Source organism: Amphiprion ocellaris, chromosome 24, assembly GCF_022539595.1.
Source record: "Amphiprion ocellaris isolate individual 3 ecotype Okinawa chromosome 24, ASM2253959v1, whole genome shotgun sequence".
Lineage (NCBI taxonomy): Eukaryota > Metazoa > Chordata > Actinopteri > Pomacentridae > Amphiprion > Amphiprion ocellaris.
The window spans coordinates 17,513,708-17,534,747 of record NC_072789.1 but is presented as its reverse complement, the minus strand read 5'-3'; the positions used below and the strand labels follow the sequence as shown (position 1 = coordinate 17,534,747).

Genomic DNA, 21,040 nt, shown 5'->3' with positions numbered 1-21,040 from the left:
ACAAAGCTCCGTATTTACAACTTAGCAGTACTCTCCATCCTGCTTTATGGCTCGGAAACATCTGGCTGCAAGAATATATATATATATATATATATATATATATATATATATATATATATATATATATGTATATATATATATATATATATATATATATATATATATATATATATATATATATATATATATATATATATATATATATATATACATACATACACATATAGGGGCTGCACAGTGGTGTAGTGGTTAGCACTTTCGCCTTGCAGCTAGAAGATCCCTGGTTCCCGTCCCGGCTTTCCCGGGATCTTTCTGCATGGAGTTTGCATGTTCTCCCTGTGCATGCGTGGGTTTTCTCCGGGTACTCCGGCTTCCTCCCACAGTCCAAAAATATGCTGAGGTTAATTGATTATTCTAAATTGCCCGTAGGTGTGGATGTGAGAGTGCTTGTTTGTCTTTGTATGTAGCCCTGCGACAGACTGGCGACCTGTCTAGGGTGTCCCCTGCCTTCGCCCGAGTCAGCTGGGATAGACTCCAGCCCCCCCGCGACCCTAGTGAGGATTAAGCGGTGTATAGATGATGGATGGATGGATTATATTATATATGGTACAGCGGCATTCAGTATTTGGCCTGTCCGTCTCACACAGACATCTGATCGCTGCATAGTGTTGCTCTGCGGTGATGTGAGTTGTGTGGGGAGGATTTATAAAGCCTTAAAATACACATCAACAAGAAAAACACTCAGAGCGCAATACTCCGCCAAGACTGTTCATTCTCTGACCTTGCGCTGAACACAGACGTGTGTTATGCATGTGTGCGTGAATCTTCTGACCTAAACATGTAGCGGGACATATGTGATGGGACTCAAACACCCCCACAATTTAATCAATCAATCAATTGTTCCTTGTATCAATTCCGATAAGTCGGCAACGGCAGATTTGTAGTAGGATCATATGATCGTCAGCAGGGAGCTGAGGCAGCGTTCACTTGTTGTCATGGCGCCACCAGTGACGCCGTGCCGGCCTTTAACCAATCCGTGGATCCAGACTATGAGCCGCATCACTGCCAAAATCTAATCACTTTGTCCTTGTGTCATTTCTGACCTTCCCTGAAAATTTCATCCAAATCCGTTTGCCTGTTTTTGAGTAATGTTGCACAGGACAGACAGATTCACAGAGAAACACACTGATTGTCACATAACTCCTCCGCATTCCTTGACGGAGTTATAATAAAATAAATATTCTAGTATCAGATTTGTGCATGATTGTGTCCATTTGCATTTACTTTATTTTGTTTATTATTTTTGTGTTTATGTTGTGCTGGTAAGAGCGGTCTGTGTTGTGCTGAGCAGTGAATAAAACCTGCAGAAAACTGTCCTGTCCTGCTGGGGATGTTTAGTATGGAAGACAGCAAAAGACATGAGCATAAAAACGCGAAATAATTGTAACCGGCCTGACCTACAGCCCTGGAGATGGGTGAGTCGACCAATATTTAAGGGTTACAATATGGTCCCTATATCACGGATTGTCGTCTATCGCTGGAGGGTCTGGAAAGTAACCCCCGCGATATACGAGGGATCACTGTATTTTGTTTCTTTGGAACTGAATGAACAGCCGTAACCTACTTCCTTGTTTGGTTCTTTTTTGTTGGATTATTCAGAAAACCTGGAATGGACTATTTGAGTTTGACAGTTCGAACTGTGTACAAAGGGGACTAATGAAAACCCGGACTGGACTTTCTAATAAATGATTTGTGTTGATTATTGTACCATTCTATTCTCTGCCTTATCTTTTGTGTGGCATGGTCAAAATATTTAGTTTAATATTGGCTAACAAGGTTTCATGATTCAACATAGGACCTTTGTAGAGTGCAACAGGGTATTTTAGTTGAACTGCTACAATACATACATACACACACATATACACATATATATATATATACATATACACATATATATACACATAAGGGCCATAAGTTTCCATACATAGGAAAATGTACAATGTATATTTTTTATGTTTCAGATACCCTAGAAAGTGCGTTTAACACTATCTTTGGGGGCACATGAAGGCCATGGTGTATCTGGTGAAGATACGAGACATAAATCATCTCCAGGAACGTATCACCAATGCCATTACAAGCAGAACTTCAACTGTGCTAGTGCAAGTTCATCAACAGTGGAAAACACGTATTAATATGTGTATCTGAAACAATGCTAATCATATAATTCAATTCAATTCAATTCAATTCAATTCAATTCAATTCAATTCAATTTTATTTATATAGCGCCAATTACAGTCAAATTGTCTCGAGACGCTTTACAGAACCCATATGCCTGACCCCCAGAGCAAGCCAAAAGGCGACAGTGGCAAGGAAAACACCCTTTTAACAGGGAAAAAAACCTCGAGCAGAACCCGGGTCTAATGCGGGGGGACCCATCTGCCTGCTGGCCGGGCGGGTTGAGAGGGACAGAAGAGGTAGAGAGGTAGCGATAGAGGGATGGAGGTAGAGGGGAAGAGGTAGAGGGGTAGAGATAGAGAGGTAGAGGTAGAGATAGAGAGGTGGGGGGGTGGGACACAAGGACCATAAAACACAGCCACACATCTGAAGCATCCAGCTCTGGGACCAGGGACACTCAGAGAAAGGACACAGAAAGAAACAAACACATATAGAGCACATTATATAAATAAAAACGGTTGTCCAAATTAAAATGTTTGTTTCCTATGTATGGAAACGTATGGCCCACCCTGTAGATGAACTCGAATGGCAACGTAGTCGTATCTTTTTGTTTTCCAAGTCAAACGCAGGAGCCACACGCCGGAATTCTGGTAGTGTCGGAATACTTTAAGCCATGCATATAGGCTAACATACAGGCTAACGTACAGGCTAACGTACAGGCTAACATACAGGCTAACATACAGGCTAACGTAAAGGCTAACATACAGGATAACATGTAGGCTGACATGCAGGCTAACATATAGGCTAACATGTACCATGTACGCTAAGATACAGGCTAACATGTAGGCTAACATACAGGCTAACATACAGGCTGACATACAGGCTAACATGTAGGCTAACATACAGGCTAACATACATGCTAACATACAGGCTAACATGCAGACTAACATGCCTACTAACATACAGACTAACATACAGGCTAACATACAGGCTAACATATAGGCTAGCAGACAGACTAACAAGGCTTATATGATCACAGAACTGGAGTTTTGTCCAGTAAAACTACTTCTTGATATTTTAGTGAACTCAGAGTTCTTGCTGTGATCCACCTGGTTCTGTTTTTAATGTCTCTGTGGATGATGTTCACGTTATTAGCATCACTTCTTCAAAACATTTGTTCTGTTTGATGAGGAGCCAATCTGCTATCAGACTAGCAGCTCTGAAACCTTGTTCTGAACATCTTACCCCTCTGCAGCAGGACCTGGTTCTCCTTTAAAGTCAGTAAGACGACCCATAGACCGGTCACTCTTGAAGGACACACAGCTGGATGGAGGTCCAGGTCCAGGTCCAGGTCCAGAGGACTGTGGTCTCTGATGGATTCTGGTAAATAAAGAGGAAGATCACCAGGAAGGAAAAATCATGTAGCAGAGCTTCAGAGTGATTTAATGATGGAACATATTTGGAACAATGACAGAACATTTGACACAACAGTCAGTAGTTTTATTTAACAGCTTACTTCTCTGCAGCAGGAGGTTGATGATCTTTAAAGAAAATGGGCTGACCCTTAGACTGGTCACTCTTGAAGGACACACAGCTGGATCCAGGTCCAGGTCCAGGTCCAGGTCCAGGTCCAGGTCCAGGTGGATTCCTGTGAATAATGATGCAGCAGTGATGTGATGCTGAGCTCTGACATGCACCAGAGTCCTGGACAGTTAGAGATGCTGGTCTCACCTCTGAGCTTTGCTCTGGTTCTCCTGTTCCCCACACAGAGAGCTTTTAGAGGGAGGGACTCCCTCCTCTCTGTCCTCACACTCATCCATGCTGCTCAACTCACAGCAGCTCACACACACTTTCTACCTTCACCTGCACAGGAAACAAACATCATTGATCCACTCAAATCCTCCTGGAAAAGATCAGCTGCTGCACTTCTACTATCAGTCCAGCAGATGGAGTCATGGAGCTGCAGAGACTCACCCACAAACCCAAAGTCAAAAAGACACCATGCAGTTTGGATTGAGAACAAACAAAGAAACATCAGCAGCTCATCAAACTGACTCAAGTCCATCAATAATCTCATAGAAATATTGACTGATTGCAGTCAATCAATAACCTAATAATCATATTGGTCCATGTTTAAACAGCAGTCATCCAAAGTTTGTGCTGAAATAAGAAGTGAACATGTAGAAACATCACAGAGCAGAAACAAACAGCAACATTACTGAAGTTAAAGCAGCAAACAAAGCAAACTTACACTTTATTCAAAGCGCTGAAGAAGAAGAAGAAAGTTTCCAGTCCACTCCTGGACGCTCAGACAGGTGATCTGTTTCCTGGAACCAGTCAGGACTCCACCTATGAGGAAGCAGCAGGCAGACTTTCACAATAAGAGCACATTTTACAGGCTGATTCCCACTCAGTTCATGTGACGGATTATTTCAACATTCAACCTTTTTCATGTTAAAGACCAACAAATGGACTGAGTCTAATTAAAACCTGACTGAAGGAGCAGCAGAGTCACAAACTGCAGGTTCTGATCAACACACTGCTTCCTCCAGCAGCCACAAACTGACCGTCCACCACTTTCACTCTGATTTCTAACCACTGATTCAGGATCTGGAATGTTGGACAAGCAGATGGAATCAGTTCTGATTATGGGGGAGTTGGAATATGAAGAAAAACTAAGGAGTCATTTACAGTTTCATCTCTGAGCCTCAAACCCCCAGTCAGAGCAGGTTTTCATGTTTGAAAACTACATTCTACATGAGACAAACTGAGACAAAACTACAATTAGTCAAACTGAGAGACAAAACTATTAAAATGAGACACACATTTACAGAAATAAAGTTGAAAATGACAAAAAAATAGACATATAAAACACAAACTGACAGTAAATAGAGAAATGATGACTCAAAACTACAAAACTTAGACAATTTAAGACTCAAAATGACACAAAGGTGAAACAAAATGGCAAAAATAAGACAAATTAAAACAGAAAAACTACAAAAATGAGACAAACTGAGGCCAAAACTACAGAAAAAAAGACTGAAAATGACAGAAATTGAAAGAATTAGGACATAAAACAACACAAAGGAGACATAGAATGGTAAAAAGCAGAACTAACCTGAGGAACAGGAAGGAAGAGACGTCACCAAACCCCAGACAACGGCCACAACAACAAGACAAACACCTAAACTACTGAAAACAAACCAGGGACTAAACACACACAGAGCTCATGTGGACATGCTTCTATTGTCCTCTTCAGTTTAATTCATGTCCTCGCTGTCATTAATTCCCACCAACACAGAGCTGTCTATGGCTTCCTGACAGAGATGAGCTAACAAGCTAACAAGCTAACAAGCTAACAGTTGGTTTAGCAGCAGCCTCCATTAGCTAAATGTGGCAGTTTGTGGTCTTTAACGACGACTTAAAACAACTTTTTAGTCCCATGAAGGAACGAACACGGAGCTGTGGAGCCACATTTCTGCTGGAACTAAACTAACAGCAGCTAGAAACAGGGACATTTTAGATGAATTTCTAATCATTTTATTCAGATTTATAGTCATTTTTTGTCCATTTTAACTCTTTTTGGATGAATTTCAAGTAAACTTGAACAGTTTGCATTATTTTTGCACATTTTAAGTAATTTTGGTCAAACTTTAAGAATTATTTGACATATTTTAACTAGTTTTAACAAATTTTGAGCTATTTTAAACAAATCTTGAATAATTTGAGTAATTTTAGGCAATGTATGACTCATTTCAGATCACGGTCAGACAATTCAAAGTATTTTTTCCCAAATATCCACAAACATGGAATATTTAAGTCATTTTAGACAAATTTTGAGATATTTTAGATGAATTTCAAATCATTTTATTCACCATTTTAACTCTTTTTGGATGAATTTTAAGTAAATTTGAACAGTTTGAGTCATTTTTACACAAGTTTTAAATACTTTTGGACAAATTTTAAGCACTGTTTCACAGATTTTAACTAGTCCTAACTACTTTTGAGCTATTTTAAACAAATCTTGAATAATTTGAGTAATTTTAGGTAATTTATGACTCATTCCAGATCATGTTCAGACAATTCAAAGTATTTTTGACAAATATCCACAAACATGGACAAATTTAATTGAATTTGGACAAATTTAAGTCATTTTGAACAAATTTTGAGATATTTTAGATGAATTTCTTATCATTTTATTCAAATTTGTAGTCATTTTATTCACCATTTTAACTCTTTTTGGATGTAAGTAAATTTGAACAGTTTGAGTCATTTCTACACAAGTTTTAAGTACTTTAGGACAGACTTCAAGAATTGTTTGACATATTATAACTAGTTTTAACAAATTTTTAGCTTTTTCTTCAACAAATCTTTAATAATTTTAAGTGATTTTATGCAATTTCTGACTGTTTCCAGATCACATTCAGACAATTCAAAGTATTTTTTGACAAATACCCACAAACATGGACAAATTTAAGGAATTTTGGACAAATTTTGAGATATTTCAGATGAATTTCAAGTCATTATACTCAGATTTGTTGGCATTTTATGACCATTTATCTCCTTTTGGATGGATTTTAAGTAAATTTGAACAGTTTGAGTCATTTTTGCTCAAGTTTAAAGTCATTTTGGACAAACTTTAAGAATTGTTTGACATATTTTAACTAGGTTTAACAAACTTTGCGTTATTTTAAACAAATCTTGAATAATTTTGAGTAAATTTGGAAGAATTTCAAACTAATTTCAGATCACGTTCAAACAGTTTAAAGTCATTTTGGACAAATTTTGAGTAATTTTAGGCAATTTCTGACTCATTCCACACCACGTTCAGACAATTCAAAGTATTATTTGACAAATATAAAAAAAAATGGACAAATTTAAACCAGTTTGGACAAATTTTGAGATATTTTAGATGGCTTTTGAGTCATTTTATTCAGATTTGTAGTCATTTTTTGACCATTTTAACTCTTTTTTTGATGAATTTTAAGTAAACTAGAACAGTTTGAGTCATTTCTGCACAAGTTTTAAGTACTTTTGGACAAACTTTAAGAATTGTTTGACATATTTTAACTAATTTTGAGCTATTTTAATAAATCTAGAATAATTTTGAGTAATTTTGGACAAATTTCAAACTAATTCCAGATCATGTTCAGACAGTTTAAAGTCATTTTAGACAAATTTTGAGTCATTTTGGAACTTTTTGGCTCACTTTGGAGTAGTTTTGAGTTATTTTGGACCAACTCTGGACTCATCCGACCACAGAATCTTCTTCCACTTCCTGGCTGTCCAGTTCTTGTGTTCTTGGTCCAACAACGCCGGGCTAACCTCTGTCTCTCATTGGTCAGGGGCTTCTTCACAGCCTTGTAGGACCTTCAGCCATGATCTAAAAGTCTGGTGGAACACTGGACACCAGTTTGGTTTGATCACTGCTGCTGAAGCTCCTGTCATGTCATTGGCTGGTTTTCCATGTGGATCAGGATGAGGTCATTTCCTGCTGAAGAAACTCTTGGACGTCCAGATGTTGGTTTGTCTTCCAGCTGTTGGTTGGTCTGTATTTCTGAGGAGTGAATCCAACTGCTGAAGGACTGCATCTGCACTTCCTGTTCATGTGGTTACAGCTGCACTTCCTGTCTGAGTTTCCTGTGTTCGGTTCGTTGTTTTAGTCATTTTTATCTCTGAAGAACTTTCTAATGTGCTGCTTTATAAAGACACGAAGCACGGAAACTAAAATTGCATCTTTTATTAAAAAACAGGACCTTCATTAGTGGATCACTGGAACCAAAATGACCCAAAACTCAACATTTCTTCTGTATTTTTATGGAACCAATCAGTTTTCAGGTTTTAATGTCTTTAGGATGTGTTTAATATTCTGTCTGTGACTGAACTCAAAGAAATTACACTTGAAGACCTCAGAGGGATTCTTAATGCAGTATTTCAGAAATGCATGGGGAGTCCCAAAACTTTTTTTCACCGCTGTCTGGTCCACACAATGTTCTTGTTCTACATGTGTTGTTGAAAAATCAAATGTTCAAAGCATTTCCATCCTACAACTGTTGCACTGAAGTTCTGCTAATAAGAACAACTCATGTTTAGAACTGCCTGATTTATTTAATGTTTTAATTTTGCCACAACAATGTTGTTTTTTAGTTAAAATATGATGAATGATTCAATTAGTTTTATGTTCTATAGATATATAAAAGATAAAAAACTGTTTAAAGTGTCTTTACTCACATTCAGACGGAGAAAAGAAGCTGCAACACAAGGACGGTAAAAGACATGACTAATTTGAGGAACAGGAAGTGGCCGTGACGTCACTATTGTCAGGGCAACGAAGCAGAAAACCCCATGGATCAGTTTGTGGTGAGTTAAAATGTGACGTTGTGAAAATGTGTGTTTGGGAACATTTTCCATTTCTTTCTAATTCTCTAAATATGCAGCTTTTAGGACAATGTCCAGAAGGAAGAATAAAGAAGAATCAATCCCAGAACTGATGAGTCCATTTCAACACTAAATGTCCTGAGAAGCTGTTTTCCAGGAACTACAGTCAGAGAGGGAATCTACACTCTACATGTCACCTGAGGAATCCAAACCTTCTCTGGCTTCATCTTCTTCTTTGTCTGCTGCTGTGGACTTTAATCCACTCCTCATTTCAATGTGGAAGCTCAATAGTTTAGTGTTCTGCTCTCCTTTAGTCTCTTCTTGGATTTTATCACACTTTATGAGTTTTTCTGGGTCTTTGCTTTAAACCACTTCCTGTTGTTTTTCCACATTAATAAAAATGTCCTTTAGATGAGATGAATCCAATGAAACTTTGAAGAATTTCATACATTCTTTCCCATTTCATTGCTTCATTCATAGATCTGACTCTCATAATTACACACAGTTTGGTAAATGTCACACTTTGAGCCTCTAGACCCACAACATCACTTTGTAAATTCTGTTTTTAAGGATCATTTAATGTCCTTACGCCTCACTAATTCACTTTCATGCTATTTTAATGTGAAATATTGAACGTTTTCCTCCATTTATCTGATATCTTCTAGATGAAATCAGCCAACAGTGTCTAAAATCACTGATTGTAGCTGCTTCACTGTTTACTTGTGTGTTTTCTCTCCATATCTTCAGAATAATTCCTCCTCTGATTCTTCAGGCTGTTTCCAGTCAAGCAGCAGCAGCGTCCTCTGCAGGTTGGACAGATAAAAGCTTCCAGCATCTATCTGCTATTCCCAGGTTCTCCCATCCAGGAACTAGCCAGGCCCCACCCTGCTGACTTCTAGCAAACATTCCAGGAACAACAAGGGATTTTACTAGTTTTCTGAGAGTCCCATGTTGAGCAGCAGTGGAGGCTGGATGTGAGGAAGTGGAGGTGGATCAGCTGATGCTGCTTTGTTGGCTTTACATTCAGATCCTGCAGTTCCTGTTATTTAAACATCAATATGATGTATAAATGCAGATGGACTTCATATATTTCACTATGCAGACATTTTTATTCATGTCCAGTATATTTTATAGACATAAACATATTTGATAGAAATATTAGAAATGGATTTCTGTTTCCTCATCATCAGTGATTCATCTTTAGTGTGAAACCTTTACTTTGCAGCTATATTTTAAACAATGTTGCTCATTTTAAGGGAATACATTAAAGGATGGTTTTCTTAGTTCAATGAATTAAAGGTTTAATTGATTAAAAATGTTTTTTCCATTTTAAATGTCTGGATTTAATGAATACAGTTGTATTTTATATTATTCTGAATTCTTATTGAGATAAAACACCAGATGATGGATCAGTTCATTCAACATTACATGGTCTGGTTGACTCCAGTCTTGTGAGGTCAACCATGAAACATGATTGTGTGGACGTTGTTTCCATTTTGGCCAGGATCAATTATTTACACCTAAGTCCCTCTGATGTGAACAGCAAATTTTTTATTGGCGAATGTTGAAAACGTTGAATTTTAAATTAGTTTTTAGAATTTTGATGAGCTAAATTCAGTCATTAAAAAAATTCACACACATAATTTTGATGCAAAAAAATTCAAAGTTAGAAATTCAGCAGCTTTTAAAACTCAGAATCTGATGAGTCTGATTTGCTTCCATAAATATGTTGCTTCTGGCTGCTTCACAATGATCTGGACCTTTATTTTCTTCTAATAGATCAAGTCTACTTTGACTCTCTGAACCCTCTTGGAGGTCAGAGGATCAACAGGCTGATGCTGAGTTTGGCCTCCCAGAGAAGGAAGTGGTCTGAGACTCACTCCAGGACCTGGACTTTGTGCAGATGTGTGATGAGGACCAGCAGCAGCTGGTCTCTGAGCTGACAGTGACTGAGGTCCAGCTCAGTCAGTCCTTCACAGGAGTCCAGCATCCTTGGAAGAGGATTTAAAGCTGCTGCTGAAACAAGACTCACTTTATCTCATGATTGTCCATCAACAAATCTCTTCTCCACTGTTTCCTGCATTAATAAGAGATCAAATCTGAAACATGGAATTGTGCAGAGAGAGTTTGAGATGATTTGAATGAGATTCATTAGAAAGTAAAGAAGTGAAGCTCAGACTTCTAAATGTTCTTTTCATTCACTGCTGGAGCAGCTGATTAAAAGCAGCCCAGCAAGTGATCCTGCAGGTAAAAAGGTGTCACCGTGTCTTTTTATTCACTTACAACCAAAGTCCATCTGCTCTTCTATTTCTGCATGGAATGAAGCTTTAAAATGGTCCAAAAGTCAAATGACAGACATTGAGACTCTGCACATGTTGACAGTAAAATGCTGCTACAGTCATGCAGCTGCTTTGATTGTAAAGCAGTTTACTGCAAGGACCTGAAATCTTTTTAAAGACCCCCACTAGTAAAAATCACTTTAAAACCTTGTTCAAACGTCCATATTTAGTTTTCTATGAGCAAGAAGAGACATCAGAAGTGAAATAAGCAGTCAAAGGTCAGATGTAGAGTGTAGAGTTCCATCTAAGACATTTAAAGGCATGAATTCTAGAAAATACTTGTAAATCTGTAAATGTGACACAGAGAGATGAGATGAAAATAATCGAGATAAAAACAGTTGTGATGGTAGAAAGTGCTGCAGAATGAAATAAGTGAAGACAGAATGATCAGTGGTGCATTAATACTGAGGCAGAGGACAGCTGGATCCTGTCCTGTGTGTTGGACAGCAATGATGGGCTGGAAACCAGCACTAATATCTGACCTGAGCTGAGAAACTCTGTCCAGCGTAGAGAGGATGGACCGTGTTCCCTCCTCTGGGATGGAGGTCCACCAGAGGTCCACTTTAACTCCATCACTGTGTCTGAGGGTGAAGAGCAGAGCAGCAGAGTCCACTGAGTCCAGCTCTCTGTTTTTATGAAATTCTATCACAAATTAAATCACGATGTCTGCAAGAAAAACTGCAACTCACCACAAACTGTTCAGCCTGAAGAACAATAAACCAACAAGTTTATCCATCAGAGCTGCTGACGTGATGCAGCAGCATCCAGGACCCTCTACCTCCACTGGATATGAATGAATGAGCATTTAATGAGTTCATTAAAGATATCTCTTGGCCTTGGACATAACAGCAGCTTCCTGTTGCAGCTAATGAGCCAGAAATCCTGCATTACAACACAACAACATGAGCAGCAGCTGAGCTTCAACCTCCAGCCTCTGAGGAGCTGCACAGACGTCCTGGACCTGAGGCCTCCTCTGCAACAACAAAGTCCAAACTTCTTCCTTCTGGCTTTCAGCTGATTGATCACAGAACATGTTCTTCAGTTTGTCAATGCAACAATCCCTAGAAACAAGCCAGAAGCCTTCATGAAGCCTCATATCTCTCCAGGACATTAAAGCAGCGTTCATGCTCAGAAAACTATCTGTCCTCCTCCATGCAGCAGCACCTGCTACCTGAGAGGAAGTTCCTGCTACACTGTTAGAAACAAAGCACAAAGTCGCCACCTGCTGGAGCAGCTGGTGTCCTGCAGCTTCTTCACCTCAGAAAGACTCTGACAGCGTTCATTCTTTCCACTCTGACAGCTCACACTTCTTCACACAGGAACATGGACATTGATGTGACATAAAGCTGAGCTGAATCTCTACATGTGTTTGATCATTTCTTTGAAAAGACGTTTAAAATGAGTCGCTCACACTGAACACAGTTACAACATTTACACACAGATTACCTGTTCACAGCAACAGGCTGGTCGTCTTTAAAGGAGAGAAGAATATAGTTTGACTTGAATCCCCTAAAGGACACACAGCTGGATTCAGGCCCAGGTCCAGGTCCAGGTCCAGGTCCAGGCCCAGGCCCAGGCCCAGGCCCAGGCCCAGGCCCAGGCCCAGGCCCAGGCCCAGGCCCAGGCCCAGGCCCAGGCCCAGGCCCAGGCCCAGGCCCAGGCCCAGGCCCAGGCCCAGGCCCAGGTCCAGGTCCAGGCCCAGGCCCAGGCCCAGGCCCAGGTCCAGGTCCAGGTCCAGGCCCAGGTCCAGGTCCAGGTCCAGGTCCAGGTCCAGGTCCAGGTCCAGGTCCAGGTCCAGGTCCAGGTCCAGGTCCAGGTCTGAGTCTCTGATGGATCCTGATAGAAGTTCATAAAGTCTCACATGTTTAATAAAGGCTCTACATGAAACACACATGATATATTTGTAGACAGTTTAATACTGAAGTCAACTAGAGACAGACCAATTATCAGTTTGACCAGGTGTCAGATCTGATATTCAGCATTTTTCCAATTATCTGTATTGTTATTCTATAAAAACGGTTTCTGATCAGATCAATGTGTTTAAAATACTTTGTCTCTGCTGCAGCTGCCTCTATCTGTAGTCACTCTGTGATCTCCAGCAGCATCTCACCAAACACCATCTGATCAGTTAAACATCACAACTAACAGCCAATCAGCACTGAAGAATAAATGATAAAAAGTTCCCTTCTGATGAAACATGTCATTATGATTTTAGGGATTAAAGGATTAACTGCTTGGTCTATAAATGTTCAGATGATCAGTGTTTCTGAATGTAAAAGATGATTTACTGTCAAAGATACGGTGGCCGAGCTGTAATGACTTAATTTAGAAAGATTTGATTTAAAAAAAACTCAAAACTGACTCATGGATCAATAACACAGATGCTGATTAATTTAACAGATGACAAAAATTTGATTAACAAAAAAAATTGTTGCAGCTCTAAAATAAACAAAGATCTGTCAAAACAGTTCCAACATTTACAGATTACCTCTTCAAGTTTATGTGTTTCCATGGAAACCTACATGCATTCAGTCAGTGATGCAGAAAGAGCACAAATACAATCATGGAATAAATGATTAGATCACTCTTGTTTTCTTGTTCATTTTAATGGCTGGTACCACTAAAGGTGTATTACCTGAAGAACACAATGAACACGATAAAAATGCAGCTGATTCCATAATAGTTTACGTCCTGTTTGACATCCTTCAGCTTCATTGTATTCCAGGATGTATAAGAGGACATTTCCTGTCATCAGCAGCACATGCAAAGGTCTAGAGTGGTTTCCTGCTGACATTCAAGCCGTAACACAACTCAGAAGCTGTCAGCTCTCATATAACGCCTAAAACTAAAGAATTATGTGAAGCCACAAAGGCAGCCATCATGAATGAGAGACAGGTAAAGAAAAAACTGAAGATCTCCAAGACAGACGTTCATTCCACCAAGAAAAAACAAGCCCAAACTGCTTAAATTAAACTCTTATCAGCTATTTTTGTTGTTATCATTATATTTTCCAAACAAATGTACCTTTAGTTGTAGCAGGCATTAAAATGAACAATAAATTGAAGAAAACAAGGGAGGTGGAATCATTTTTTCCATGACTGTATGTTTTCATGTTTGGTCCTGATTTTACACTGATAATGTTTCCGTCTAACAGAACAAAGATTAAAACACTGACCGGTCTTTGGGTCATGATTTCAGAGAATATTCAATCAGTGAAATGAATCTGACTTTCATCTGAGAACAGAACACCTCATTTCCACCCCCCTCTCCTCGTCCATTTGGTTTGCTCCAACCAGGCTGATGGACTCCACCAGCTTCTTGTTCATCATGATGGAGCTTCCAGGACAGAAGCTGAAGCCTTAAAATAATGGCGATAATAAATCCAACTAATGTTAATCCTACAAACAGGATCCATATGGATCAGATCAACACATAAACACAAACGGTAAACAGACTGGATGTAATGAAGACAAGTAATTAGCATGTGAGTGTTTGTGTCAGAACATGGAACCTGTTCAGAGACTTTAGTTGTTGTTGAAGCAGAATTTCAGTGACGGTATTTGAAGGTGAAATAAACCTGCAACACACTGAAATACAGTCTGTGAAATACTGAAATCTGTGATCTAGAATTAGAAAAATACACTTTTAGAACAGAGTGAGCAGGAAATTCACTTTTCTGCTTGGAACTCTTGGTTTTTGTTTGGTTTGATGCATGAAATTGACTCCTTTGTTGTTTTTTTTGATGTTTGTTTTGCATTTAATTAACTTTTAGTTTTTGTTTGACATTTGTTTTTTACATAAAATTAACTCCTTTTTGTTTGTTTGATGTTTGCGTAGCAAATACGTTTATTTTTGTTGATTTTCTTTGCAGGAAATTTACATTTTTGGCAGCAATTTCAGTTTTATTTCATCATGTTGACTTTTTTTTGTTTTTTATTTGCTTTGTTGCAGCAGTAAATTGTCTATTTTTTATTTGCTTTTACTGTTTTTTATTATTTTTCAGTAAATTGACTCTTCATTTAGTTTTTTTCTTGCAGTAAATTAACTCTTGTTTTGTTTTATTTCTAACAGTAAGAATGTTGGGATTTTTCAAGATAAGACAAAACTGAATAAATTGGTTGAAATGAAATAACAGAAACAATGAATACACAACAAATTACTCATAATAAATATATGAATAAACAATTGAAAATACAAGAAAACGAATAAATGGAAGAACAGTTTATGGACCGTTAGGATTTTGTGTTTATCCCGTTAATATTTTAGTGGAAAAAAACAAGTTAAAATAAAGTCATGACAACAATCCACTCTAATAAGTGTGTAGATAGACTTTATTTAAAAGCATAAAGGCCTTTATTTTTATTTACAAGATGAGTCAGGATTATGTTTCATAATTATGATTGTAAAAAGGTTAGACTGAATCATTACCAAAGATGAGGTCATGATAAACTAAAAGATAACAGTGGAACATCCCCAGAAACAGATGAAGGACTGAAAACCTGGAACTGAGGCTCCAAGTGGGCAGATATCAGTCAGAGGGTAAAAATGTGGATTTTCAGCTCAGAATCAGAGTCTGTGTTCATGAACCAGCCTCTGTTTGCTGCATGGAGCTGAAATGACAGTAAATCTCAGACTTCATCTGACTCTGACTGACTTCCAGTCTGACTTTGGTGTTTTGTTCTTTACTAAGTCTGAGGATAGAAAATACTTGGAGTTCACCAGGAGACTGAATGTTGATGAAGACTTGAAGATTTTCTGGCTCATTTGAAGAATGGACCAGGAGGAATCTCAGTGGAAGAACTGAGTCAATAAATCAAACTGGACAAAATCTGTCCAAGAGGAAGCAGATGTTTGACAGCAGCAGCTGGTAGAAAACCTGTTTTATTGGTAAAGAGCTGCAGGACCTGATGAAGGAAACAACTAAAGTCTGACAAAACTGAACAACAAGATCTTCATGTGTGGATCAAAGCAGAGTTCTGGGAGTCTGATGGACTGATGAGACTAAAGTGGACTGTTTGGGCAGAACATCTGGAGGCAGAAGGACCAGAAGAACAGCATCAACAGTCCTGTTGGTGGCTTTGAAGCTGCTAAACTGGAGCATGTGAGCAGCAGCATCTGAAATATGATCCTGCAGTGACAGAAACATCCTGAAACTTACTGCACACTCTGCAACCTGACATCAACCTCCAACGTTTCATGTCAACATTAACTGCAGTTCTCCATCATTCACAGTGTGGAGCTGCAACACTAAACTACACAGTGATAACAACACACTTTACACTGGTTCCCAGTCCACCTCCCAGTAACATGGTCCAGTCAGAGTCTCTACACACCAGCTGCTGCTGCTGCTTCAACCTCTGGATCATCAGGACACACTTCATCCTCTCAGCACAAACACCGTCCTGATCAGCATCACTTCCATCTGCAGAGAGAAGAAGAAAGAACAGAGGAGATCAATGAGTTTGATCAGCTGATCATCAGGATCAAGAGCAGCAGGACTTCAGTCTCACTGATCTCAGAACTGTGACAAACATCAGACTGATCAGCTGATCACTGTTGAAAAGAGACAACAAACAACAACTGTCAGCTGGAATCAGCTTTATTTCCTCAACACATCAACACAACAACAACAGTCGGCTTCACATCCACTCAAACTCACCATGACAACAAGCTTGTGGCTCCTCTGATTGGCTGACTGCTGTCTCTGTGTTTCTGTCACTGTTCTGCTCTCAGAGCTTCACTGAGAAGCTGCAGGTTTACAGGAGACTCTGGATCTTTGCTTTGATACTGACTGAGTTTAGTAGAAAACTACTGAAAGCAGCAGAGACTGATGGAACCTTCTACTGACCTCAGAGTCTTCAGGCTGCAGTCTGGATTCTCCACAAGATCTAACAGATGTTTCACTGATGAATCCTGCAGGTTGTTTCCTCTCAGGTCCAGATGTTCCAGATGGGAGGGGTTGGACTTCAGAGCTGAGACCAGAGAATCACAGCTGATCTCTGACAACCTGCAGTACTTCAATCTGAATAAAGAATAAAAGATGCAGATAAAATCATTGATGATCCATCAGATGTGTTCAGGTTCTGAATGTGCAGCTCAACATTACTTTGTCCTCATCAATCAGCTTTTCTCTAAAAGCAGCAGAGTGACTTTGTCCTTCTGTTATTGTGGATCATCATCATGTCAGCCTTCTACACACATCATCCACATGTCAGCACAACATTCATCCACCTATTCATGTCCACACATCAATAACATGCTGCATCATCAACAGGATCAGGATCAGTCAAAGAAAACTCAACACAAACCAAAGAAATATTTCTACTTCACTCACTAAACTTTGTCACTTCAAACTGATCTGAGTTCAGAAGATCTTCTGGATCCAGATGTGACTCTTCAGCACAAGTTACAAACATTTATTTACTTTCACTGCTAACACTCAACATTTTCTACACTTTCTGCTCCAAACAATCGTCTCTTGTCACAACACACTAAAGAAAACAGAAAATATGAACCACAGCAGATTTACAGCTTCATGGATGGAAGTTCTGTTGAACATAAATGAGCTTCAGTTGTCATTAAACATATCAGATCTACAATAGTAACAGACAGACACTGAACTGACCTCAGATACTTCAGGATGCAGCCTGGATTCTCCAGAAAACCACTCAGATGTTTCACTCCTGAATCCTTCAGCTTGTTTCCACTCAGGTCCAGATATTCCAGATGGGAGGGGTTGGACTTCAGAGCTGAGACCAGAGAATCACAGCTGATCTCTGACAACCTGCAGCCCCTCAATCTGAATAAAGAAAAAAAGAAGTGAGTTCAGGAGACAAAGTTCCTGCTTGAAATCATTCAGAGTTTCATCATGAGTTCAGAGCTGAAGAAGCTTCAGAACGTCCAAGTTTAGAAAATGGAAACTCCAAACAGCTGAAGCCAACAGGATGCAGCTTCAAACAGTCCAACAGAAGCAGTGAAGAAGAGCTTCATTAATATTAATGACAACATGCTGCTGCTTCAATAAAGACGGAGTGACTTCAGCTCTGAAACTCTGCAGCTCCACCACTGGCTCCATCCACACAAACTCATGCTGAGCAACAAACACCAGGAAAAACACTCGGACATTTATTTCACTTTCTGCTCAGAGTCACACAAACACACAAGAAGGAAACGTGGACAAAATGAGGCTCCAGACTCTAAAATATCTTCATGTTCTGGAACCATGGAGACGTTTCAATCAGGACTCTACATTCAGATGATTTCATTATTGATCCATCTGTCATTGATAGTGGAAAGTGTCCATCACAGTTTTCAGAGGACCAGGTGACGTCTTCAAACTCTTTTCTCAAACACAAACATTTTCACTTTCAAATGACACAAACCAGAGAAAAGAAGAAAATCAGCAGAAACTGAAGCAGAAAATGTTCCCATTGTTCCTGATAAATGACTTCAACTGTTCATCAGTTGAAGAAAAGCAACGTCCCAAAGAAATTAGGGGGGTTGCTTTGTTGGAAGCAACCCCCCTAATTTCTTTCATTTGCATCAACCCCGACTGTCAGGCAGGGGGGGGGGGATTGCTGTTATATACAAGAAGAATTTGAAATGTACTGCCACCTCACACAACAGTTTTACGTCCTTTGAATATCTTGATTTTATCATTGATTTAAAGGTCCCATCTTTGATTTAATTATCTACAGACCACCTAAGACAAACAGTATTTTTATTCATGAATTCTCTGAGCTTTTATCTTTTTATATGTCCAAGTCTGAGAAAATTCTTGTCTTAGGTGATTTTAACATACATGTCTGCTGCCCTCCTCAAACGTTTCCTTTTTAGATACAATGAACTCTTTTAATCTCGTCAAGCAGTTGAAATGCCCACACACTCTAAGGACCAACTCTAGACCTGGTGTTGTACAGCCGTCTCAGTCCCTACAATCTTGTGACCAAGGACATCTGTGTGTCCCATCAAAAACTCATTTTATTCACTATAGTTTTATCAACTTTACTGGCCGTCAGAATGCTCCAATCCACCACCGTGTTTTTAACCCCACGTCCTCCGTCAAGTTCTCCCAGCTTTTCATCTCTGCTTCTTATCCAAATTTTAACACAGACGAGCTGCTCTCCCTTTTCAACTACAATTATCAATCCATTTTAGGTTGCGTTGCCCCTTTTAAACTCAAACACTGCAGTAGCACATTACAGTCCTGGCTTAATGAAACCACACAAGAGTTTAAAAGAGACGCAGAAAGAAGGAAAGGAAATGGAAGAAGTCTGGTTTACATGTGTTTTCTGAAATTTGGAAAGATGCTCTGAAAAAGTATCAAACTGCAGTTAAAGAATGTCGAATGGGGCCTAGTTTTGAGATCCCAGAAACAACCACGGTTAAGAGGTAACAAAAGTCCAAAGCACGTTCATCAAAACAGCAGACCAATAAAGATCTATCTGAAGAAACCACGTAATATAACCAAGTGATTATGCTTAAGCAGAGCAGTGATTTTTGTAACCTGATGCATATTTTTGAAATACTGAAGTGTTTGAATAAGATGACTGTGAATGATTTAAACAGGTGATCTTTTATGAAATGTTTAACAGTGAAATGATTTGTTCATGATTGAAATATTAAATGTAAAGCATGTTGTGTGATCAGGCAAATGCAGTGATTTAAAGGAATGATTATGTGTGACAAGTACTGTGTCTGAAAAGAGGAAGTTGATTTTAAACTGCGCACTTACTAGAAAAGAGGAACTAGGATGTTACCCAATGTTGAGCAATGCTTAGCCTCTACAGGGCGATGATCTTCACTCACAGAATGTTGTTCCAAATATGGTTAATACCTGTGTTGGTTAATAAGTGCAATGATCTCATGTAGGATGCAGCCCCAAGTATGGGCAATGGAAATCATGTGTAATCCTTCTGAAATGCATTGTAATCAGAGTATATTCACTGAGTGTGTATTGGGAATGTGACAACGAATCAGCTGAGATTAAGCAACTGAGCCCTCAGACAATGTGTGTGTATTGAGAGATAACTGTATAAAAAGGGGAGACAGAGGAAAAGTATTCGGAGTTCTCGGAGTTGCCGGAGTCGTCGGGCTCGCCGATGGGCTTAACACTGGGTTAAGCCTGCCAGAGTTCTTTGAGGACATCGCTGGAAGAAAAGTTCTCCGGACTTTGTTCAGGAAAAGAAGACCAAACTCTGCTGATGAAGAAAAGTTCCAGTCGGTCTACAGAGTCACTAAGAAGAGAAGAAAGAAGAACAGCTGCTGAGCCAAGAAGGAGGAAGACGGTAGAAGAGACGACAGCTGGAGGCTGCTCTCAACCCAGAGAGACGGGAGAGTCGGGGACTTTCCAGCTCATCTATCCAGGTCATCTGGTTTTCCTCACCACTGTTCCAGCCTCTACTTCTAAAGACAACTGCCAGACCAAGATTGGGTTTTTTGGGACTTTTTCTGCTCCCCCTGCCGAGGAAGAACAACCTATGGACTGAAGAGAGACTTTGTACGAGGTTCACAGATCCACTACTGAGTTCGTCCAGATGCAGGTTAGACATCAGGCGTGGCAGCTAAGGCCAAGCTGTCCGTTCTCTCTGTCTCCCAAATTATACTGGTTAGAGAAGATTCTTAGAAAGGCTCAGTCTTTATAATTCTTAGTATAATTGATTTGTTTTAATTAGATTTGTTATTGCCTAATCAAGAACTGATGCTATTCCCTTGCTGAATTTATTCAATAAAACGCTATATTGCATTTAAAGAGAAGATTAATGTGTTTTTTATAACTCATATACTTTGCATGCCAGTAAAAAGTTAAGTCTATTGTGTGCATTAGAACTAAGAGGTTCCTAAGGGTTGCTTTAGTCCTAACAGTGATTTTAAAATCTTACCCTTGAGGTTTTCTGTTCCTGACCTCTAAAACTAACCTAGGAATATCACCAAGTGCAAACAGAAATAAGAGGAAAGCTGTAGTTAACAGACGTGACTGATAGGTTGCTTGGTTATTTAGGCTACTTAGCTGGACTGCATATCAGAGTAAGAAGGGTAAAGCGTTTGGAAGTAGACAGTAAGAACCTAGGCGAGTATTCCTCGACACCAGCTTAATCATTCTGCTGAATCCTGTTAGACAAACCACTAATAGGCAGATAGAATCTAAC

The 21,040-nt window shown here is 39.3% G+C and overlaps 2 protein-coding genes across 8 annotated transcripts in view; both read right to left on the bottom strand.

The window, feature by feature from the left end:
* The window catches only part of LOC111580769 (NLR family CARD domain-containing protein 3-like), a 30,740-nt gene extending 25,785 nt beyond the window's left edge, over nt 1–4,955 (bottom strand). Inside the window, 4 exon segments of the mRNA XM_035956511.2 lie at nt 3,421–3,555; nt 3,692–3,823; nt 3,907–4,038; nt 4,427–4,955. Of these exon segments, the coding sequence (XP_035812404.2) occupies nt 3,421–3,555; nt 3,692–3,823; nt 3,907–3,995 (356 nt within the window). The 5' untranslated portion in view covers nt 3,996–4,038; nt 4,427–4,955.
* Nucleotides 1–21,040, bottom strand: part of LOC111565021 (NACHT, LRR and PYD domains-containing protein 12-like) — a 263,219-nt gene that overhangs the window by 107,261 nt on the left and 134,918 nt on the right. For all 7 annotated transcript variants that reach the window (XM_055008265.1, XM_055008264.1, XM_055008266.1 and 4 more), the window contains one exon: nt 17,518–17,691. In XM_055008265.1, the coding sequence (XP_054864240.1) occupies nt 17,518–17,691 (174 nt within the window). The remainder of the gene's footprint in view (nt 1–17,517; nt 17,692–21,040) is intronic.